Source organism: Nannospalax galili, unplaced genomic scaffold (assembly GCF_000622305.1).
Source record: "Nannospalax galili isolate Female #2095 unplaced genomic scaffold, S.galili_v1.0 scaffold227, whole genome shotgun sequence".
NCBI lineage: Eukaryota > Metazoa > Chordata > Mammalia > Rodentia > Spalacidae > Nannospalax > Nannospalax galili.
This window is the reverse complement of record NW_008360303.1, coordinates 10,977,739-10,996,669: the sequence shown is the minus strand read 5'-3', so window position 1 is coordinate 10,996,669 and position 18,931 is coordinate 10,977,739. Positions and strand designations below refer to the sequence as shown.

The 18,931-nt window shown below is 45.0% G+C and overlaps 1 protein-coding gene across 1 annotated transcript in view; it reads right to left on the bottom strand.

The window, feature by feature from the left end:
• Nmnat2 (nicotinamide nucleotide adenylyltransferase 2) overlaps nt 1–18,931 on the bottom strand; it is a 197,886-nt gene that overhangs the window by 32,244 nt on the left and 146,711 nt on the right. The window contains exons 2-6 of the mRNA XM_008824304.2: nt 10,578–10,666; nt 9,845–9,912; nt 7,583–7,661; nt 3,438–3,564; nt 973–1,053 (exon numbers count right to left, since the gene is read on the bottom strand). Of these exons, the coding sequence (XP_008822526.1) occupies nt 973–1,053; nt 3,438–3,564; nt 7,583–7,661; nt 9,845–9,912; nt 10,578–10,666 (444 nt within the window). The remainder of the gene's footprint in view (nt 1–972; nt 1,054–3,437; nt 3,565–7,582; nt 7,662–9,844; nt 9,913–10,577; nt 10,667–18,931) is intronic.

Here is an 18,931-nt window from a genome sequence, read left to right as displayed (position 1 = left end):
ACACACACACACACACACACACACACACACACACACACACCCCTACAGTGTGCAGCTTAGCCCTGCCTTGTGCCTCCTCAACCATCTTTTAGTCCCCTTTCAATCTGCCTGAAACTGTAAATTTCAAAAATGGCAGAAGGCAGCCCCCACTGCCCCCCAAAAAAACAAAAAGAATAAGCTCTGGGTCTCGGGTTCTTCTGCAGAGTTAAATTTGGGGTTAGCAAGAGAAAGAGCACCAGGGATTCTGATGCTCTCATCCATGCTGAGTCTTTGGGGGAGCAACCAAAGACAGAGGGAACCAAGGGAAAGAGCATGTGTCCCTTGGAGGGACAGACACTGCTTGAGCTGAACTGATCTAGAAGAGGATTCGAACCCCACTGAAAACACCTAATGTGTAGACACATTTTATGGGATGCAGGGTTAGGAGTAAATACTGGCTGGAAGAGAGTGATGACCAAGAAAGGCCTCTCAGGTAGCTGTACACCAGGATCCCCACACCGTCTTCTTGACACTGTAGGCCTTGTGACATTCCTGTTCACCCCTGGTCTCTTTCAACTATGGCTCTACAAGCCATCATCACATAGTAGATTGTCTTAGTCCATGTGTAGGTCAGAGGATAGTTTGAAGAACTCAATTCTTTCCTTCCACCACGTATGTCCCAGGGACTGAGCCTGGTCATCAGGCTTGGTGGCGAGTGCTTTTATCCCTTGAGCCATCTGACTGACCCTACAGGGCCTCTTCTATAAGGGCACTAATCCCACTCATGAGGGCTCCATCCTCATGATTTAATTACCTCCCAAAGACACTGATTCCTAATATTGTCACCTTGGGGTTTGACAATTTAAGATATGAATTTTAGGGGACACAAACATTGAGATCATAACCTAGGTGCCTATAGCTCTTTGCTAATGAGTGAAGGGAGGTGAGATAGAAGAAAGACTGGACTAAGAAAGGGAGTCTTCTCTTCCTTACCTACAAAGGTGAAGCGCTCCACAGGTGGGCGGACGCAGCAGATCCTGCTGAGGCTCTCTCCCACCTTTCCCAAGATCTTGGCTATGGGAGAGAATGAGAGAGATAGAGGGGAAGAACCTTTCACAACTTACACTCGTGTCAGCCCAGCATTGGGGTCACTGGGGAGGTTGGGGTTGGAGAGTGAAGGCAGGAATGAGGATGGAGAGGAGTGGGAAAGTGACAGCAAAAAGTTCCTTCCTCCCATTCCAAGTCCGTGGCACAGCCATTGTCAGCCACGGACTGCAGTCTGCTTTCTGGTCATGTTTATTGTTGGAAATTGGAAAACAGAGAAAAGGATAATATAGAAAAATGAACATTACCCACCACCCTGTATCTAGAGTAACTGCTATACTATTTATTTTCTTCCATTTTAAATGTGTGTTTAAATTATGCAGGAATGTCTACATAACATATGTTGGATCAGATTGCACATTTAAAGGGCCATTTATGCTGTTGCATTTTCTTTTGTTGTTGTTTGGTTTTCTGGTTGTTAGTTTTGTTTTGCTTTGTTTTTTGAAACAGAGCGGCTCTGTCATCCCAGTTGGCCTGGAACTCACTATGTAGACCAGGCTGGCCTCCATCTCACAGACTGCCTGCCTTTGCCTCCTGAGTGCTGGGACTAAAAGCATGCATCACTATGCCTGGCTCTTTCTTATTTATTTAACATTTTATTTTTTTTAAACTATTTTTATCGCCAGGCGTGGTAGTACACGCCTTTAATCCCAGCACTCTCAAGGCAGAGGCAGGCAGATCTCTGTGAGTTCAAGGCCAGCCTGGTCTACATAGTGAGTTCCAGGACAGCTGGGGCTACAGGGAGACCCTGTCTCAAAAAGACCAAAAAATTTTTAATTTATTTTATTTATGTATGTATGTGCACATATGCACTCATGCCATGGGGTACATGTCAAGGTCACAGGACAACTTATCAGAATTGGTTCTCTCCTTCTATTATGTTGGTCCAGGGAATAAAACTCAGGTTGTTAGGCTAAGTGGCAAGAGCCTTTACTTGCTGAACCATTTTGCTGGCCTGTTTTGTTTTTCTATGCTATGGCTTGAATCTTAAGTGTCTTGCAAAGGCCAGGTGTTGGAAGTTTGGTTGAAGGCTAGCTGGTGACAGTATAGGAGGTGGTGGAAATTTTAGAAGGCAGACTTAAAAAAATATATTTTATTTATTATTTTTATTTTATTTTATGCATATGAGTGTATTGTCTGCATGTATATAAATACACCCATGTCATACAATGCCCACAGACATCGGAAGAGGGGGTTGGATCCTCTGGAACTGGAGCTACTAATGGTTGTCGGCTACCATGTGGGTCCTGGAAGTCTTCTAAGAGCAGTCAGTGCTCTTTAACTGCTGAGCCATCTCTCCAGCCCCCAGAAACTTTTGCTTTGCCCCCGTGTGTAATTACATGCCAACTGTGGAATTTGGGCTCTTTGTAAATTATCTTATTTATTTATTTATTTATTTTGGTCTTTTTGAGACAGGGTCTCCCTATAGCTCCAGCTGTCCTGGAACTCACTATGTAGACCAGGCTGGCCTTGAACTCACAAAGATCCGCCTGCCTCTGCCTCCCAAATGCTGGGATTAAAGGCATGTGCCACCACGCCCAGCCCAAATTACCTTATTTATAAAAGACCTGTGGTCTCTGGGCTAGAAAAGAAGTGAACCTAGATTTTACATTGGTGTTGTTTTGTTCTGATTTGTTTGAGACAGGGTCTCATGTAACCCAAGCTGGATTTGAACTTTGGATTCTTCTGCTTCCATTCCCTGAATTCTGAGATTACAGGTATTTGCCACCATGCCCTGCTACGTCTCATAGAAGTGACTTGGAAGAATCATTTTGAGCGTGGTCCTTGGAGCCTGACAGCACTGGATGTGACTTCTAACTCTTGTACTTTTGAGCAAGCAGTCTTTGGCAAATCACTAACCTGAATCTCAGTTTTCTATTTGTCAAGGCAGAGACAGCATCTACATCACAGAATTACAGTATCCAATGAAAACACAGTAGAAGACTAAGCACTGTGCTGGCCTGGAGAAAAAATTGGTGGCCTTGCTCTCTGTCCATGAGAGCTAGCTGAGAGTCAGGCATTCTGCATGCAGTGTGACTTGTGGCCCTGCTACTTCCTCAGCATGACCCTGGGTGAGACCCTCAGTCTCCCTGGAGGAGGCAGAGAAAAATGCTCCCTTTTGTATATTTAAATGCACTTGAGGCGGTTATATTTGTATTTAAATATATACAAAGATACAGCCTCATCCTTCTCTACCTTCTCCTCCTTTACTTCCTCCCCTCCTGTCTCTTCCTCCTCCCTCTACCTCCTTTCACCCCTCTTCCACCTTCTCGCCTCCTTCCCCTCCCAAGCAAATCCTGATGTGGGCCCTCCAAGTGATTCTGAAGGCTGAGAACTTAGCAGTGTTCACCTACCTGCAGTGGGCTTGGTGGGCACATTGCTGTTCTGGTAAATGGGCTGGGGGGTCTCGTGTTGTGGTTGTCCGATCACAGGCGTCATGGAAGGTGTGCTGACGTTGGAGAGGATACAGCCAGTCACCCTCTGGGGAAAGGGAGAAGCACTGAGTCATTGTCACTGGCCAGGTGATACTCAGAAGCACTTCCCAGTTATCTCCCCAGGGACATCTGCCTGCACAACATGGTGAAGTGGCCTAGAGTTGAGGGAGAGCCTGAGATAGGTTCTAGATCCAGTTGTGCTGTGTGGTCTCTACAGTGGCAGGAGATGAAGCAGCTCAGCAAGAGCAGCACAGGATGTGGGATCACACAGCCCTGGACCCCAGTTTGGGCTCTGCCTCCTTCTAGCTATGTGACCTTATACAGTTACTTTCCTGAACTCAGTTCCAGTCTGACAATATACTTGCTTTTTTTTTTATTTTTTGAAACAGTCTCATGTATCCCAGGCTCAAACCCACTATGCAGCTGAGGATGACCTTGAATTCCTGATCCTCCCATCTCCTGAGTGTTGGCATTATAGGCTTAAGTTATCACACCCAGTTCCTGCCCTTTTAAAAAAAAATTATCATTCCACTGATTGATTGTTGTGGGGGTACGTGTTTTGGGGTGCATGCATGCCACAATACACATGTGGAGGTCAGAAGACATTTGCTGGAGTTAGTTCTCTTTCCACTAAGTGGGTCTCAGGAGTTGAACTCAGGTCATCAGGCTTGATGGCAAGTGCATTTATCCACTGAGCCATCTTGCAGGCCCAGATTCCTTCCATTTTGACTATGGTGGAATGATATGGGCAAACACGTACGAAGTGCCTCTGACAGCTGGTAGAAACTTCTGTGTATTGTTGCTATCTACTCTCCCTGCCTGCTTCATGAGGCTCAAATGAGATCATGTCTGGGAGAGGGCTCTGTGAGCTTGGGAAAGGTCACGCCAACACAAGCATATCACCACCTGCGGACTCTGCGGGCCTGAGACGTCAGTATCTCTGGCCAGCTAAAGAGAAGTGCCAGGTGGAGCAGGATTTGTGTCACAGCAAGTGTGGGGGTGAGTTCCAAGCCCTTAAGGGCCCATTTGTCTCACTTCTGAGCCCTGGGGTGACCTGAAATGCATTATCCATTATCCTGTATTATCAAGCCCACTACTCCCTCCAGTGTCACAGAAAACATCTCACTGAGAATGTAGCCTTCTTCACGGGAGCCAGAAGCAATCCTCCTTTACCCAGGGTCACTGGGCAACAGAAAAACACAGGAGCAAGTACTTATTTAAGGTCCCTTCTCTGAAAGCCAGGATCCCAGGAGTGATAGTGATCAGTCTTGCTGTGAGAGCATCCCCATGGCCTAAGCTGCCAGGGAGACCCTCCAAGCACCTCTTCCACAGACCACTCTGCAGGCAGAATGCCTGTGGATCCTCCCAGCCCTAGAAAGGCAGGCATTTGTTTTACAGGGTAATCCATCCCTTCAGTCACACAGCTGACAGAAAGTAGCCACGGCAACATCCAGTCACTCCTGTGAGGCAGCTGGGGCTGGGTACTGCAGCCTCTTCTCAGCCTGCTTTGAGCGCTCAGCTGCAGCTGATGGAGTGGAAGGGGCAATCTGCCTCTTTTTAAAATTTATTTTATCACCAGGAAAGACAATGCCACATTGTTGCTTAATAGCTGGTCTGTGGCTGAGGAATTTCTTCTTGGTGCATCATTAGTCTTGTTTGATTTGGTCTGTCCAGGAAGAAAATGGTTGGCCAAATGCCCGCCCTGCTCAGCCCTTCCTGGTTTTCTTGTCCTCAGCAGCCTTTCCATATCCAGCCTTGAGTAGCCATCTCCCCGGCAGGACTATCAGCCTCACCTCAGGACTGGGAAGGAGCTCTGAGCTCTGGCTGCAAGACTGCAAGGCTGGGGACCTATATTGTCAGCAGCCTCTGCCCAGAGCTGTAACAACTGGAACTCTCTGAGCTTCTCTGGCTCAGGCTCAGGCTTTGAGTATGAGTAACAGAGTGAGTGTTCAGGAAGCCCAGGCATTTGGACAGCTAAACAATAGCCAGGCTGCACAGTCATTAAAGCCAGGACAGCACTTAGGAATGCCAGCAGGGTCCTTGACTCTCCCTTTTACTATGGAATCCAAGGCCTCTGTATGATAAGAAAGAACACAAGTCCTCAGGTGACATTCCCCTCCCCCACTCAAATAACAAGCTTGAGAAATAAACTGGTGTGAACTCAGTGATAATTTTGTTTGTTATCACAGCACATCTTAGCCTATCCTGACTGACATGTATGCATCTTTAAAAAAAAAGATTTTAATCTAAATTTATTTAGTTAGTTTTTTGAGACAGTTTCACTATATAGCCCTGGCTAGCCTGGAACTCACTATGTAGGCAGGTTACCCTCAAATTCACAGAGATCTGCCTGCCTCTGCCTCCCAAGTACTGGTATTAAAGGCATGGGCCATCACATCTGGCAGATTTATTTATTTTTATTTTATGTATACACATAAATATATAAATGTTTTGCCTGCATGTAAGTGCACCACATGTGTGCAATACCTATAGAAGCTAGAAGAGGGCATTTGATCCCCTGGAACTGGAGTTACAGACAGTTGTTAGCTGCCATATGGGTGCTGGGAGTTAAACCCAGGTCATTTGTATGAGTAGTCAGTGCTCTTAACTGCTGAGCCATCTCTCTAGTCCCAAGATATATAATACTGTTATCAAGACCAGCTCAGAGGAGTAAGTCAGGGTGACCCAGTGTCACAATCCTTTCAAGGGGACTAAAAATGAGTCAGAGTATGTATGAAGGGTTCTGAAAGTGGAGGGAAAGAAGATCTACTCAATTCCACAGAGAAAATAAATTGAGCAGCATTCAGCTGCTTCTCTTGCTCTTGGTTCCCTAGGATGGTCTGGGACCCCAAATCACATCTAGTAAAATAAAGCCCAGCTGTGCAGCTGGTGTGGTCTGGGGTGGGCAGGGTTGCTCCCCAAGAAGAAGAGATGGCAACAGCTCCTCCAACATCAAGGACAGAGATGGGATGATCAGAACAATGCCTTTTTTTGGTTGTTCTTTGAGGCTGGGAACTTTTCACTGCAGAGTCTGAGGATAAGAGCACAAAGCATTATTTGTTGTCTGTCAGCCAGAGGGTCAGGTTTCAGGCCATGGGTGGTGCTGATTTTCATCCTGCCCTGTTGACTCTGCAGGCTGGTATTGATCTGGGAAGGATGCTCTACCCACACTGTGGCTGCTTGCTGCTGGCCTGCAGCCAGCCTTGGGTTCCCACAGGCCCTGAACTCCAGTAGGCTTTTCTCCATCTGTGGTCACTAAGTGTCACTGCATGTCCTCAGGTAAATAAGCTCCTCGCTGTTCTTCCTCTAATAAGCTGGGATCAGATACTATCTCCCTGTGAGGAATGAATGGGAATGAGGGGGAATTGGTCCTCTCTGGAGTGAGGGGCGGGGGGGGGGCATGGGCCCTTATTAGATGGGGAGAGAAAACCTGACCACTTATAACAAGACTAAGTGGACTTTGGTGGTGGTTGTTGTTTTGAGATAAAGTTCATGTAACCCAGGCTAATGGTTTTGAACTTCTAATCCTCTTGCCTCTGCCTCCCTATGGCTGGGATTACAGGAGTGCATCCCCACAACCAGTTTTTTATGTGGTACTGGGGATCAAACCCAGGGTTTCACATATGCTAGGTAAGCATTTTACTAGGGGAGCTACATCCCATCCTAAGTGTACCTCTCTCCTCCTGCCTTTCCCTGTCCAGCCTCCTCTTCTCCTTGCTTGCTGAAATCCTACAACTGTAGCCACTGTCATCCCACCTTAAAACCTGCTTATCGAGCTGATGAAAGCTGCCCACATCATATCTAGCCCCACCAATATCCTATCATACCCAGATTTGAGGACAAATCAGAGGGTGGAAGTTAGGGAGCAAGCCCAGTGGTGCTCCGGGTTCCTAATTCACTGTCTTCCTTGGTCCCACTCACAGGCTGGTCCCTCTCACAACTGTCAGGGAAGCAAGAAGATGCCAGACCAGCACATCAATATGCCGGCAAACTAGCAGCATCCTTCCCCTTCCCTTCTCCTGTCTCCTGCTCATCCATCCACCCTGAGTCATGGCCCCACTCACCTTCATGAGGTCCCGATGATGTTCCAACACACTGCATGTCGTCTGCCAGGTGTCCTGGTAGCACTCCCATGGGTCCACCCTGCAATCACAGGGAGAAAAGTTGCCCTTGGTTTCCTTTCGTACACTCTCTTCTATTGCTTCCTTCTAAGACTCAGAGCTCAGAGAGCTTAGCAGACCTGGCCATGAGGTGTGCTTAGAGCTTAAATCAAATCAAAACTGAGCCTCAGTTTCCTCTTTGGTAAAATGAGAGGGGTCAGCCAGGCGCGGTGGCACACACCTGTAGTCCCAGCACTTGGGAGGCAGAGGCAGGAGGATCTCTGTGAGTTCAAGGCCAGCCTGGTCTACATAGTGAGTTCCAGGACAGCTCGGGCTACAGGGAGACCCTGCTTCAAAAAGACAAAAAAAAAAAGAAAGAAAAAAGAAAAAAGAGAGAGGGGTCTTGCATAGGCACATGAGAGAGGATGGTGCGCATCACCCTGTGTTTAATCCTACTCAGCACTCTTCCTAAGGTGAGGGTTTGGTTAGCTGTATATGCATAGTGCCTAGCAGAGTGTCTTTTGTTTATTCTTATATGAAAAAGGCAATTCTCCTCATAACTTTACAGGGTTGTGATAAGGAATAAATGAGCCAGGCCCTCATCAAGTAGGGCCTGAGGCTTATCTTGCCAGGCTACAAGCCCCTGAGAATCAGCAGCCTGTCAGCCTTGTATGTGTAGTGTGGTGCCTTGTGGCTGGAGGTGAGGCATGGCAGTCAGAATAGAGGGCACAGATAAAATCTATTCTGCACAAGAGGCTGGGAAGTAAGCAGGGATCCTGCCCTAGACTGATGCTGCACTTGGCCTTAATTGCCAATTTAATGAGCTGCTAAATTGGGATATTTCTCAAACATTTTCTTAGCAGTTGAGCGTTCCCTGTCCACTCTCTGACATGTGTAGGCACCTCAGGTTTCCAGAGTCAAGATCTCATTAACTGAAAATGAAGGAGTTTGCCTGCCCTAGCCTGGCTCCCCTGCCCTGTCCCTGTGCACACCGATGCTGGAGGGTAGCAGACCCCTGGCCTAACAAAATAAGTGCCCTGGGTCTGGCCAGCCAATCAGCTTCCCTCCCAAGAATTCGGACTTTTTAGCCACCTCAGTTCTGATCTTCCAGGTAGGACAGGTGGAAACACTGGATGAATGAAGGAATTATCCCAGAATCTTCTAAGCACATCCAAACAGAAACAGCTTCCTGGACTCAGTGTATTCCCCCTGGACTCATTTTTCCAGACAATCAGCCCTGTCACTCAGCCCTTTGACTTCTCTGGGCCTGTTTCTCACCCAAGAAAGAACAGCCACTCTATCCAACTGGTGTCTTGAGGGGACACAGACAAAGTCCCCCAAGGTCATGTGCTTTTCACACAAATCACTGTGCAGGACTGCCTGGATCACTGCTTATTGCTGTCCCTTTCCTTTACTGCCCTCAGATCCGCCTGCCCATCCCTCACTCTGAGGTCAATGTACCAACTCCATCTTTTCTCTCCCCTCTTGGAAACCTCTGGGTGCTGCTTATTTTTCCATAGTGGGTAATTACAGTGCAAATGGTGTGCCATTATTTTTTTTAAACATCATCTTCTCATGCAAATTATAATGGTAGGAACTTCGGGGAGCATAATTAGCATAATTAGTAGAAGCTTGCTTTAATTACACTGCAGGCTCAGAGGGTGGGGGAGCACTGCCATCTTTGTGGCATGGCTGGTCTGATCTGGGGAAAGCAGTGAGCTGAAAGATAGCTTTGGGTTCCGAGTTGGGAGGGAGGCCCTAAAAGGCAATATTCAAGGCCCCACATCTTTGTCCAGGAGTCAGTGTGGGCCCTGAGGGGTCTGAGTTCAGGAGTAGGCAGTTGCCAAGGGACATTCTCTGAAAGGAAGTGAGCTCATGAGTGTTGGTGGGAATGTGAGTGGGAGTCATTTGGGATTTAGGGACCATGCCTCCCCCAGTGATGTTTTTGGCAACTCTAAGAATCACACCATGACCCAGAGGTATCAAAACAGATGAAACCTTTAAAGCTACCTCTTTAGTTTCATAAGCCTGTTTTTTTGGTTTTAAAAAAAACAACCGGTATCAGTTTGGCCACCCCTGTTGGTCTACCTAATTATGGCCTGTACCAGGCTAATATTTCTCCTGCTACTTCCCCACCTCTGCAGGTTCCAACCGATTGTCTCTTTTTCTCTCCCACCTGGTCAGAGTGAGCCCAGTGAGCCACTGGCATCATCAGCCTACCCTTACCTGATCCAGTCGGAATTCTGGACAGCCAGCTGACACATGATGAGACGGTGCCGACTCGACACAAGGCCCTGGGAAACAACAGAGCCATCAATGGAAGGTGTCTTTAATCTCCCACAGCACCCAGGAGCACCAGCCCAAGCCATCCCCTTACAAAAGTTAACCATGGTTGAGTGGTCAGAGGGAATCAGGGATCCCACCCTTGAGTCCAAGGACACCCTCATGTCCTTCTGCCACATACCCAGGCACTGCCCTGAAGGTTAGACATGTTTTAAGCTTAGACAAGTTGGTTTGGTGACTTCCCCAGAGCCCACATAGCGGTGTGTGTCAGGGAAATGGGAATGTCTGGGAGAGTTCCCACATTTTCTGGGACCTGGGCAGGAAGGAGGGTCACAATAAGGAATTTCAAATTAGATTAGAAGAGGCTTTGGACTGTTTTTTTCCCTAAAATTTCAGGAAATATTTGACCAATTTGGAGTCTAGCACTGTCACACCAAACAGGCGGGCTTGCTCCTCTCTGTGAGCAGCTGGTGTGGTGGGTAGCTGGCCCTCTGGCTATAGCCAGACACCCACTCATCTGGGTCTGATTGCGGTCCTGGGATAGAAGCCAGATGCCTGCTGTTGGGCATTTTGCATTTCCAGGAATCTCCATAGACTATAGTGGGGCAATTTTACCCAAGCAAGACATCAAGTAGGGAAAAGAGGGTGAAGGGAGAGGACAAAGGAAGAGACTCACCTGTTTTCCATAGGAGTCGTGGACCGGGGAGACAATCCCACCAATCACAATAAACCTTCCAGTCTTGTGCAGATAATCCCTGGCTCTTTCTAATTAAGAGAAGAAAACCCAGACATTATAAAGAGGAAAGGTGTGGATTAAAGGTGGTAATTGAAATCAATATGTTCAGCACTTGAACCATTAAGTTTTAGTACCTGCTATTAAAATAGAAAGTGTCAACTTTCAAAGCAAAAGTTTGGCGATTTAAAGGTTAGGGAAGCAGTTTTTAGCCTCTAAAACAAAAGGATTTAGAATTTGAGGGGATTAATCCCATTCTAAAGGTTCTCAGTTGGAAGAGCCACAGTAGCTGGAGGGGCTTAAAACAAGCACCTCATTAAGAGTCATTAGGAGCTGATTGGAATTTGTTCCTATAGTCACTTGTTGAAATTCCTGTGAGGGGCAATAGCTCAGAAGAAAAGAAAAACCTCCTTAGAATATGAAAGATGTGCTGATTGCCTCATCTAATCACCTAGAAGAAGAAAACACCAAAACAAATTTAAAGGGCCTTCTACATAATTACAGAAAATTAACAGCAAGTCACCAGCATTACAGTTGGTTGAGAAAAAAAATCTGGCCAAACAAAGGCCTGGGTAGAGTGTAATGTTCCTTCTTCAAATCATCACCCACCTTCAAGAATGAACTAGTAAAGTAGGAAGGGCTGAAGAGTCTAGTTCTGTTTTTATTTTTAGAATTGTGTGTGTGTGTGTGTGTGTGTACGTGCTCGTGGGTTTGCACCTGTGTGCGTGTGTGTGTGTGTGTGTGTGTGTGTGTGTGTAGGTCGATGGTATTTTCCTCAATCTCTCTCTCTCTCTCTCCCCTTCCCCCTTTAAAAAAAGACTTATTTTATCTTTTTAAAGTTTTGTTTTTTGGGTTTTGTTTTTGTTTGTTTGTTTTTGTTTTGTTTTGTTTGTCTTTTTTTTTTTTGGTCTTTTTTGAGACAGGGTCTCCCTGTAGTCCCAGCTGTCCTGGAACTCACTAGGTAGACCAGGCTGGCCTTGAACCCACAGAGATCCACCCGCCTCTGCCTCCCAAGTACTGGGATTAAAGGCATGAGCTACCACGCCCAACCATTTTTAAGGATTTAAAATTTTTCTATTTTATGTATATGAGTGTTTTGATTGCACGTGTTTATGTGCACTGTGTGCATGCCTGGTGTCTGCCAGAAGAGGGTGGTGAATCCCCTGGAACTGGAATTACAGCCAATTGTGAGCCATCATGTGGGAACTGGGGACCAAACGTGGGTCCTCTGCAAGAACAGTAAGTGCTCTTCTCCACTGAGCCGTTTCTCCAGCCCCAAGATTTATTTTATTTTTATTTATGTGTATATGCATCCACCTGTATGTAGGAATGTACACCTGTGCATGCAGGTACCTGAGTAGTCCAGAAGTGGGCATCAGATCCCCTGGAACTGAAGTTAGAGTCATCTGATGTGGGTGCTGGGAACCAAACTCATAAACTCTGAAAGAACAGTGCTCACTTTTAACTGCTGAGCCATCTCTCCAGCCTCCTCACCTTATTTTTTGAGACAGAATCTCACTGAACCAGGAGCTCACCAATTCTGGCTAGAGTATCTGGCTAGTGAGCTCTGCCCCTGACCCTGGCTTGACCTCCCCAGTGCTGGGGTTAAGCGAGGCAAGCAACAATGCCGGTCCTTTTAAGTGAGGGCTGAGAATTAAAGTCAGGTAGTCCTGCTTGAGGAAAACGCTTTACAGACTGAGCCACTGGCCCAGCCCTGAGACAAAGACTTTATAATGAAGGAATTTGCAAGTGAAAGAAGGCCTGGGTATCAGGGCCTCTTTGTGGATTTTGCAAATCAAGTTTTCCAGGATACTTTGGTGGGTCTCTCAACACTTAAAAATAATTTCTAGCCGGGCATGGTGGCGCAGGCCTTTAATCCCAGCACTTGCGAGGCAGAGGCAGGCGGATCTCTGTGGGTTCAAGGCCAGCCTGGTCTACATAGTGAGTTCCAGGACAGCTGAAGCTACAGGGAGACCCTGTCTCAAAAAGACTAAAAAAAAAAAAAAAGAAAAAAATTTCTAATTTACTTATTTTTATTCTTTCAATGTAAAAATCTTTTTGATTAAAAAAATGGATTATTCTTAGAACCATCTTAGATGTTCAGAGTAATTGGAGAGGTTGTACCTATTGATGAGAACAGGAGATAGAAACTGGTCAAGTCTGGTAAGGACCCCCAAGCAGCAGTTCTGAGAATGTCCTATCTGTTCCTGTTTCTTTGTAATCTCCTAAATGAGCACCGCTGCCTAGAGGCTACATGTGCCTAGGTGACTGAAAGTGTCTGGAGGCACCTGGACACCTGGTTGGGTCAGCTGGACTGAACAGCCATCCACCTCCCCATACCTCATCCCAGTTTCTGCGTAAATCCTTGCAAAAGCCCCCAGTCTTGATGGTACTGTACTTCTTAGGATCCCTCCTGCTTGTTGTCTCTCCCTTTTAAGCTCCTACCTATGAATCTGTAATAAAATTCTCTCTAAAACTCACCCTTTCTGGTCCACAAATTTCATTTCTTGAATTCTCATAACAAGAGCTGAAAGCCATTGGCGCTAGCGGTTTGGGTGGTCATCAAGTTTCCAGGACCCTAGCTCCCCAAGAAAGACCTCATCATTCTCAAAGACACCCCAGTATCACAATATCTCTGTAATTCGGTATACTCAAGCACTCCTCTTTTATCTCTTTCCCACACAGTTTTCCCATTACATTAATAATCTTGCACTTCAGTAGCATGTTTGTTCTACTTGGTGAGCCAATATTGCCATATTTTGATGAACTATTTATGCATTAAAGACTCATCTGTGCTATAGAGTTCTATGGGTTTTGATAAACACATAATGATGTGCATACACCATCAAACACCATGAAGAGTATTTCACTGCCCTGAAGTTGGCATTGTGCCACCCATTTGCCCCTCCTTATTCCAACCTCTGGATCTTTTCGTTATTCTTTCTCTCTCTTTTTTAGACAGGGTCTCACTATATAGCCCTGGCTGGCCTTGAACTCACTATGTAGACCAGGCTGGCCTTGAACTCACTGAGATTCATTTGCCTCTACCAGGACTAAAGCTATGTTCAACCACGCCCGCCTCTTTTTACCAGCTCTTGAGATTTGCCTTTTCCAGAATGCTATTGTAGTTAGAATTCTTAGCCTCTTCAGACTGGGTTCTTTCGTTCTGCAGTATGCACTTAAATTTCTTCATGTCTTCATCAGTGAGTAATAGCCCACCATCTAGCCATACCTCAGTTTGCTTACCCCCAGGAAAGACATGGTAATTGCTCCCAGTTTGGGGTCATTATAAATAAAGCTGATGTAACATTCATGCACAGGTGTGTAGATAGTCATGTTTTTAGCAGACTTGTGTAAATATCTAGGAGTGAGATTGCTAGATCATATGGTAAGAACATGTTTAGTCCCGTAAGAAGCTGCCAAGTTGTCTTCCACGTGGCAGAACCACTTTGCATTGCCACCACCAGCAGTCATGAAAATGGCTGTTTCTCCACATCCTTACCAAAAATCAGTATTGTTTGGTTTATGGATTTAGCCATTCTAATAGGTGTGCCACTTTGCTTTTTTCTTTCTTTCTTTTTCTTTCTTTCTTTCTTTTTCTTTCTTTCTTCTTTCTCTCTCCCTTTCTCTCTCTTTTTGAGACAGGGTCACACTATGTAGCCTGACTTTCTTTCTTTCTTTCTTTCTTTCTTTCTTTCTTTCTTTCTTGTTTTCTTATTTTTGGTCTTTCTGAGCCAGGGTCTCCTGTATCCCCAGCTTGCCTGGAACTTACTATGTAGACCAGGTTGGCCTTGAACTCACAGATACCCTCCTGTGTTAGATTAAAGGTGTGTGCCACCACCCCTGGCTAAGACTTTGCTTTTTAAAGGAACACTGTTACTTTTCTTGTTTCTAACTCTTGTTTTGGTTTTTAAATTTTATTTTTCCTCCCCCCCCCCCCTTTTTTTTTTTTTTTTTTTTTTTTTTTGTTATTTATCCCTGTAGCCCCAGCTGGCCTGGAACTCACTATGTAGACCAGGCTAGGCTCGAACTCACAGAGATCTATCTGCCTCTGCCTCCACGTCTAGCCTTTTAAATTTTATTTTTATATATAGGAGTATTTTGCATGCACCCATGCTGGTGGAGGCCAAAATAGGCCGTCAGATCCCCTGGAACTGAAGTTACAGCCAGTTGTCAGCCACTATGTGGGTGCTGGGAACAAAGCCTGGGTCCTCTGCAAGAGCAGCAGGGGCTCTCAACTGCTCAACTGTCTCCCCAGCTCATGTAAGTCTTATTTAGATGTTTGAATGATTCCACAGCCCATCCTCCCATTTCTTGGCCCTTTATTCCTGCCTTTCTTGGGATCACGTGCATCTGGCCCTTGACTGTCACAGACCCTCAGCTGCAATAAGCTAGCCTTCCTTACTCTCCCTTTCTTCCAAAAAGTCTTGTTTCCCTTCTCTTACACTTCATTAGAAGTCCAGTTCTACCCCATAGCCTGCATGGCTGGTCTGTCTAGCATCTCCCTTCTCTGAATTTGCTGTCTTAACACTTCACTTGGCATCCAGTCTAAGAGACTGGAAATGTATTATGGATTCCTCAAAGACATTCCTCTTGCTGTAAGAGGTCCCAACTGCACAGCAATTGCCTTGGCAATGCCTCTAAAGTTCGCTCGCCTTGAAAAGAGGCAGTTTCTGATAGGAATAACCCACCCCTAACCCTGAGCCAAAATAGTTCAGCCAGAAGAGTTATTGTGATTGTGCAGTGCAGTTCAATTCAATTTAGGAAATGTTTATGGAACATGAAACCCCATGATGAGTGTTAGAGAGATAAGAGGACTTTATACTCCAAAGCTTCAGAGAAGTGGAGAAACAGAAAGTTATGCTCATGGTTCTGATGGGCAAATTGGGATGAATGCTAAAGCAGTGGCCCTCAGTGTTGTCTACTGCAACCCAGAGAGTACAAAGCACATTTAAAACTATGACACAAAACAACATGGTTATGTTACAGGGCAATATACAGAGCTGAAACAAATCTGTTGCAAGATCCTTACTACAGCACCACAACAGTGTATTTGAGTCTAGTCTTCATAAATTTAAAATAAAAAGCTGGTCACAACCTATTAATGGATGGCAAACCTATAGTTTAAGCAGCTCTGTGTTATAGTTCAGATGCTAAGGTCAAGAAGAAAAAGAGGCAGAGACATTAATTTTCTCTGGGGGAGATGGGAATAGTTCTTGACAGAAGTATAATTTTAGTTTCATTTTGAAAGAAAGTAGGGCTTCAATAGACAAGTGAAGGTGAGTTTTCTAAGCAGAGTGGGGAGCTCTAACAATAACTAGAAATGGTAGAATGTAACACACACTCACCCACTGGTTTAGTCTTAACCAATACAGTTGGGCTGTGTGGGTGTTATAGGAGTCAGGGTGAGAAAAGGGTGCCGTTGAGCAAATAAATTGGAATCAAACTGAAGAAAGCCCTAAAAGCCAGGTGGAGAGGTGTAGAGTTAATCCCAGGAGTCTCTATTTTACCAGTATATATTCTGTGAACCATTGTCTATGGGACTTGCCTCGGGGTTGGTTATTAAAAGCAGAATTCTTGGTCCTGGTCCAGAGTTACTAAATTGTCCCAGGTGATTCTTCTGTTCTAGAAAGTTTGAGAGCTACAAACCCACACAGCAGCCACACTGTTGACATCTGTAGACAAGAAGGAATCACTGAAAGCCATTGAACAGGGACATAACATGCTCAGAGTTAGAAGAAAAATTCATACAAGCCATAGTCAAGGTAAAAAATGCACAGGGAATAAAATCCTGCTTTAAAAGAGACAATCATTAAGGGGCTGGAGAGATGGCTCAGTGGGTAAGAGCAATTCTTGTTCTACCAGAAGACCCAGGTTGGTTCCCAACACCCATATGGCAGCTAACATCCATCTGTAACTCCAGTTCCAAGGAATCTGATGCTCTCTTCTGGCCGTAGAAGGCATTGCATGCACATGGTACACCCACATACACATAGGTAAAATACTTATGCACATAAATAATAAATAAATAAAATCTTTTAAAAATTAAAAGTGACAAGCTGGAGACGTGGGGATGGATAATGAGGGTTGAGATGTGAGGGGGACACATAGAAACTTCCCAGAAAATGGTCAGAACCTCAGAAGTAGGATTTCCTTTACCTTCTATACACTCTTTTTTGTCTCTAGAGCTTTGCAGTTAAGACACATTGATGTCCACTACCCAAGCGTTAATCTTTAGACTGTACCTGTGTGATTATACTAATAGTACAAGGACTGTCTGTGTGTCACTCTGCTTGTTTGAGACGGGCTCTCACTCTATAGCCCAGGCTGGCTCAGAACTTACTATGTAGACCAGGTTGGCCTCAAATTTCTCCCAGATACCTCCATTCCAACTTCATGTACTCCAGTTGGTGCTGTTGATGTGTGCATGGGTGTGGGGCCATCCACAGGTGTGTGGGCAACCCACCTGGGGCTGCATCCCTAAAGAAACCAGATGCTTCTTCCCCCAGCAGTCATCAACAGCCAAGAGCTCCTCAGCAAGGGCTGAAGCTTCACGAACCCCTCCCCCATCTGTGTTGGACTTTTGGCAGGCTTGATCTTATGCAGGTCTTACTTATGTAGGTAACCACAGCTGCTGTGAGTCTGTGTATGCAATGGGTCTGTCATGTCCAGAAAACATTGTTTCACAGCAGTCCTCTCTAACCTCTAGCTTTTATAATTTTTCTATCACCTCTTCCCAGATGGTCCCTGAGCCTTGCTGGGAGGGGGCTCAATAGAGATGTTCCATCAAGGGCTGAGGATGCCACAGTCTCTTATTTTCTGCAGCATGACTAATTGTGGGCCTCTGTATCAAGCACCGTCTACTGGAAAAGAAAAAAAAAAATCCAGATTTTTACATACTCTGCAATCGCTAGGTGCTTGTTATCCTGAATGGAATGTCAGCCAAGAAAGATCCAGGAGAAGGTGGAATTATTCTCTTCTCTGTTTTCCAAGGAGATGCCAGATGCCCCAGAAATCTGCCTAAAATAACCCAGGAGCTGTGGGACTGTAGAAATGACATGAAGTTTGGGATTGGAAAGTCTCTAGATCACCAGAAAGTCACTTAATTTCTCTGAGCCTTAAATTCTATACCTGTAAAATACCTTCTTTGTAGGATTCTTATGAGGATCAACTCAAGCTATGAATATTAAAATGCATAGAGATGCCAGGCTCTGACTCCCAAGTGCTGGGATTGAGGACATGTGCCACCATGCCCGGCTTTGGTCTTTGGTTTCTTACTCCTACTTTTCCACCTTTAAACTTCATTGTATATATATTTTTATGTAACCTGCTTCAAGTTATTTCTGGAAAAATATATTAAAAATTGCCTCTCTTTGGAATAATAGGAACATTCTTTAAAAAAAGAAGAAAGAAGAAAGTGCATAGAGGCTACACATGGTGGGTCATGCCTGTAATCTTAGCATTTGTTAGGTAGAGGCAGGAGGATCAAGAGTTCAAGGTTAGCCTTTACTACAAAGCTAATTCCAGGCCAGCCTGAGTTACATGAGACCCTGTCTCAAACAACAACAATAATACCTAGAGCCTAGCTGGCTTTTCTGGAGAAGCCACCAAGCAGTTAAAGAATAAAACCAACTTTATATAATCAGGTCTAGAAAATAGGAACAGCTTCCAACTCATCCTATGAAGCTAATGTTATTCTGAAACCAAAACCAGACAAAGCTTATATAAAAAGGAAACTGCATGTTGTTATTTTATTTACATGCATTCGTGTGTAACTGTGCACAACTATATATATATATGTGTGTGTGTAGTCCAACTATATACTTATAGAAAGAATAATATACCATGACCAAGTAGCATGTACTCCAGGGAAGCCAAGCTGTCTCAATACTTGAAATAATCAGTGTAATTAACCATATTAACATGCTAAAGAAGAAAAATCACCTCATCCTATTAATGCACAAAAGCAGTTGAAAATTGATTTATGACAAAACCTTAGTAAAGCAAGAATAGAATGGCACTCTCTTTTAATTAATTAATTGATTTTTATTTATGTGTATGAGTGTTATGCCTACATGTGTGTAAATGCACCTATGTCATACAGTGCCCTCAGAGGACAGAAGAGGGTGTCAGATCCCCTGGAACTGGAATTACAAATGTTTGTTAGCTGCCATGTGGGTGCTGGGATTCAAACCCAGGTCTTCCGCAGGAACATCCAGTACTCTTAACTGCTGAGCCATTTCTCCAACTCCCGAGGCATTTCTTAATTTGATAAAGATTATCTATAAAAACCTACA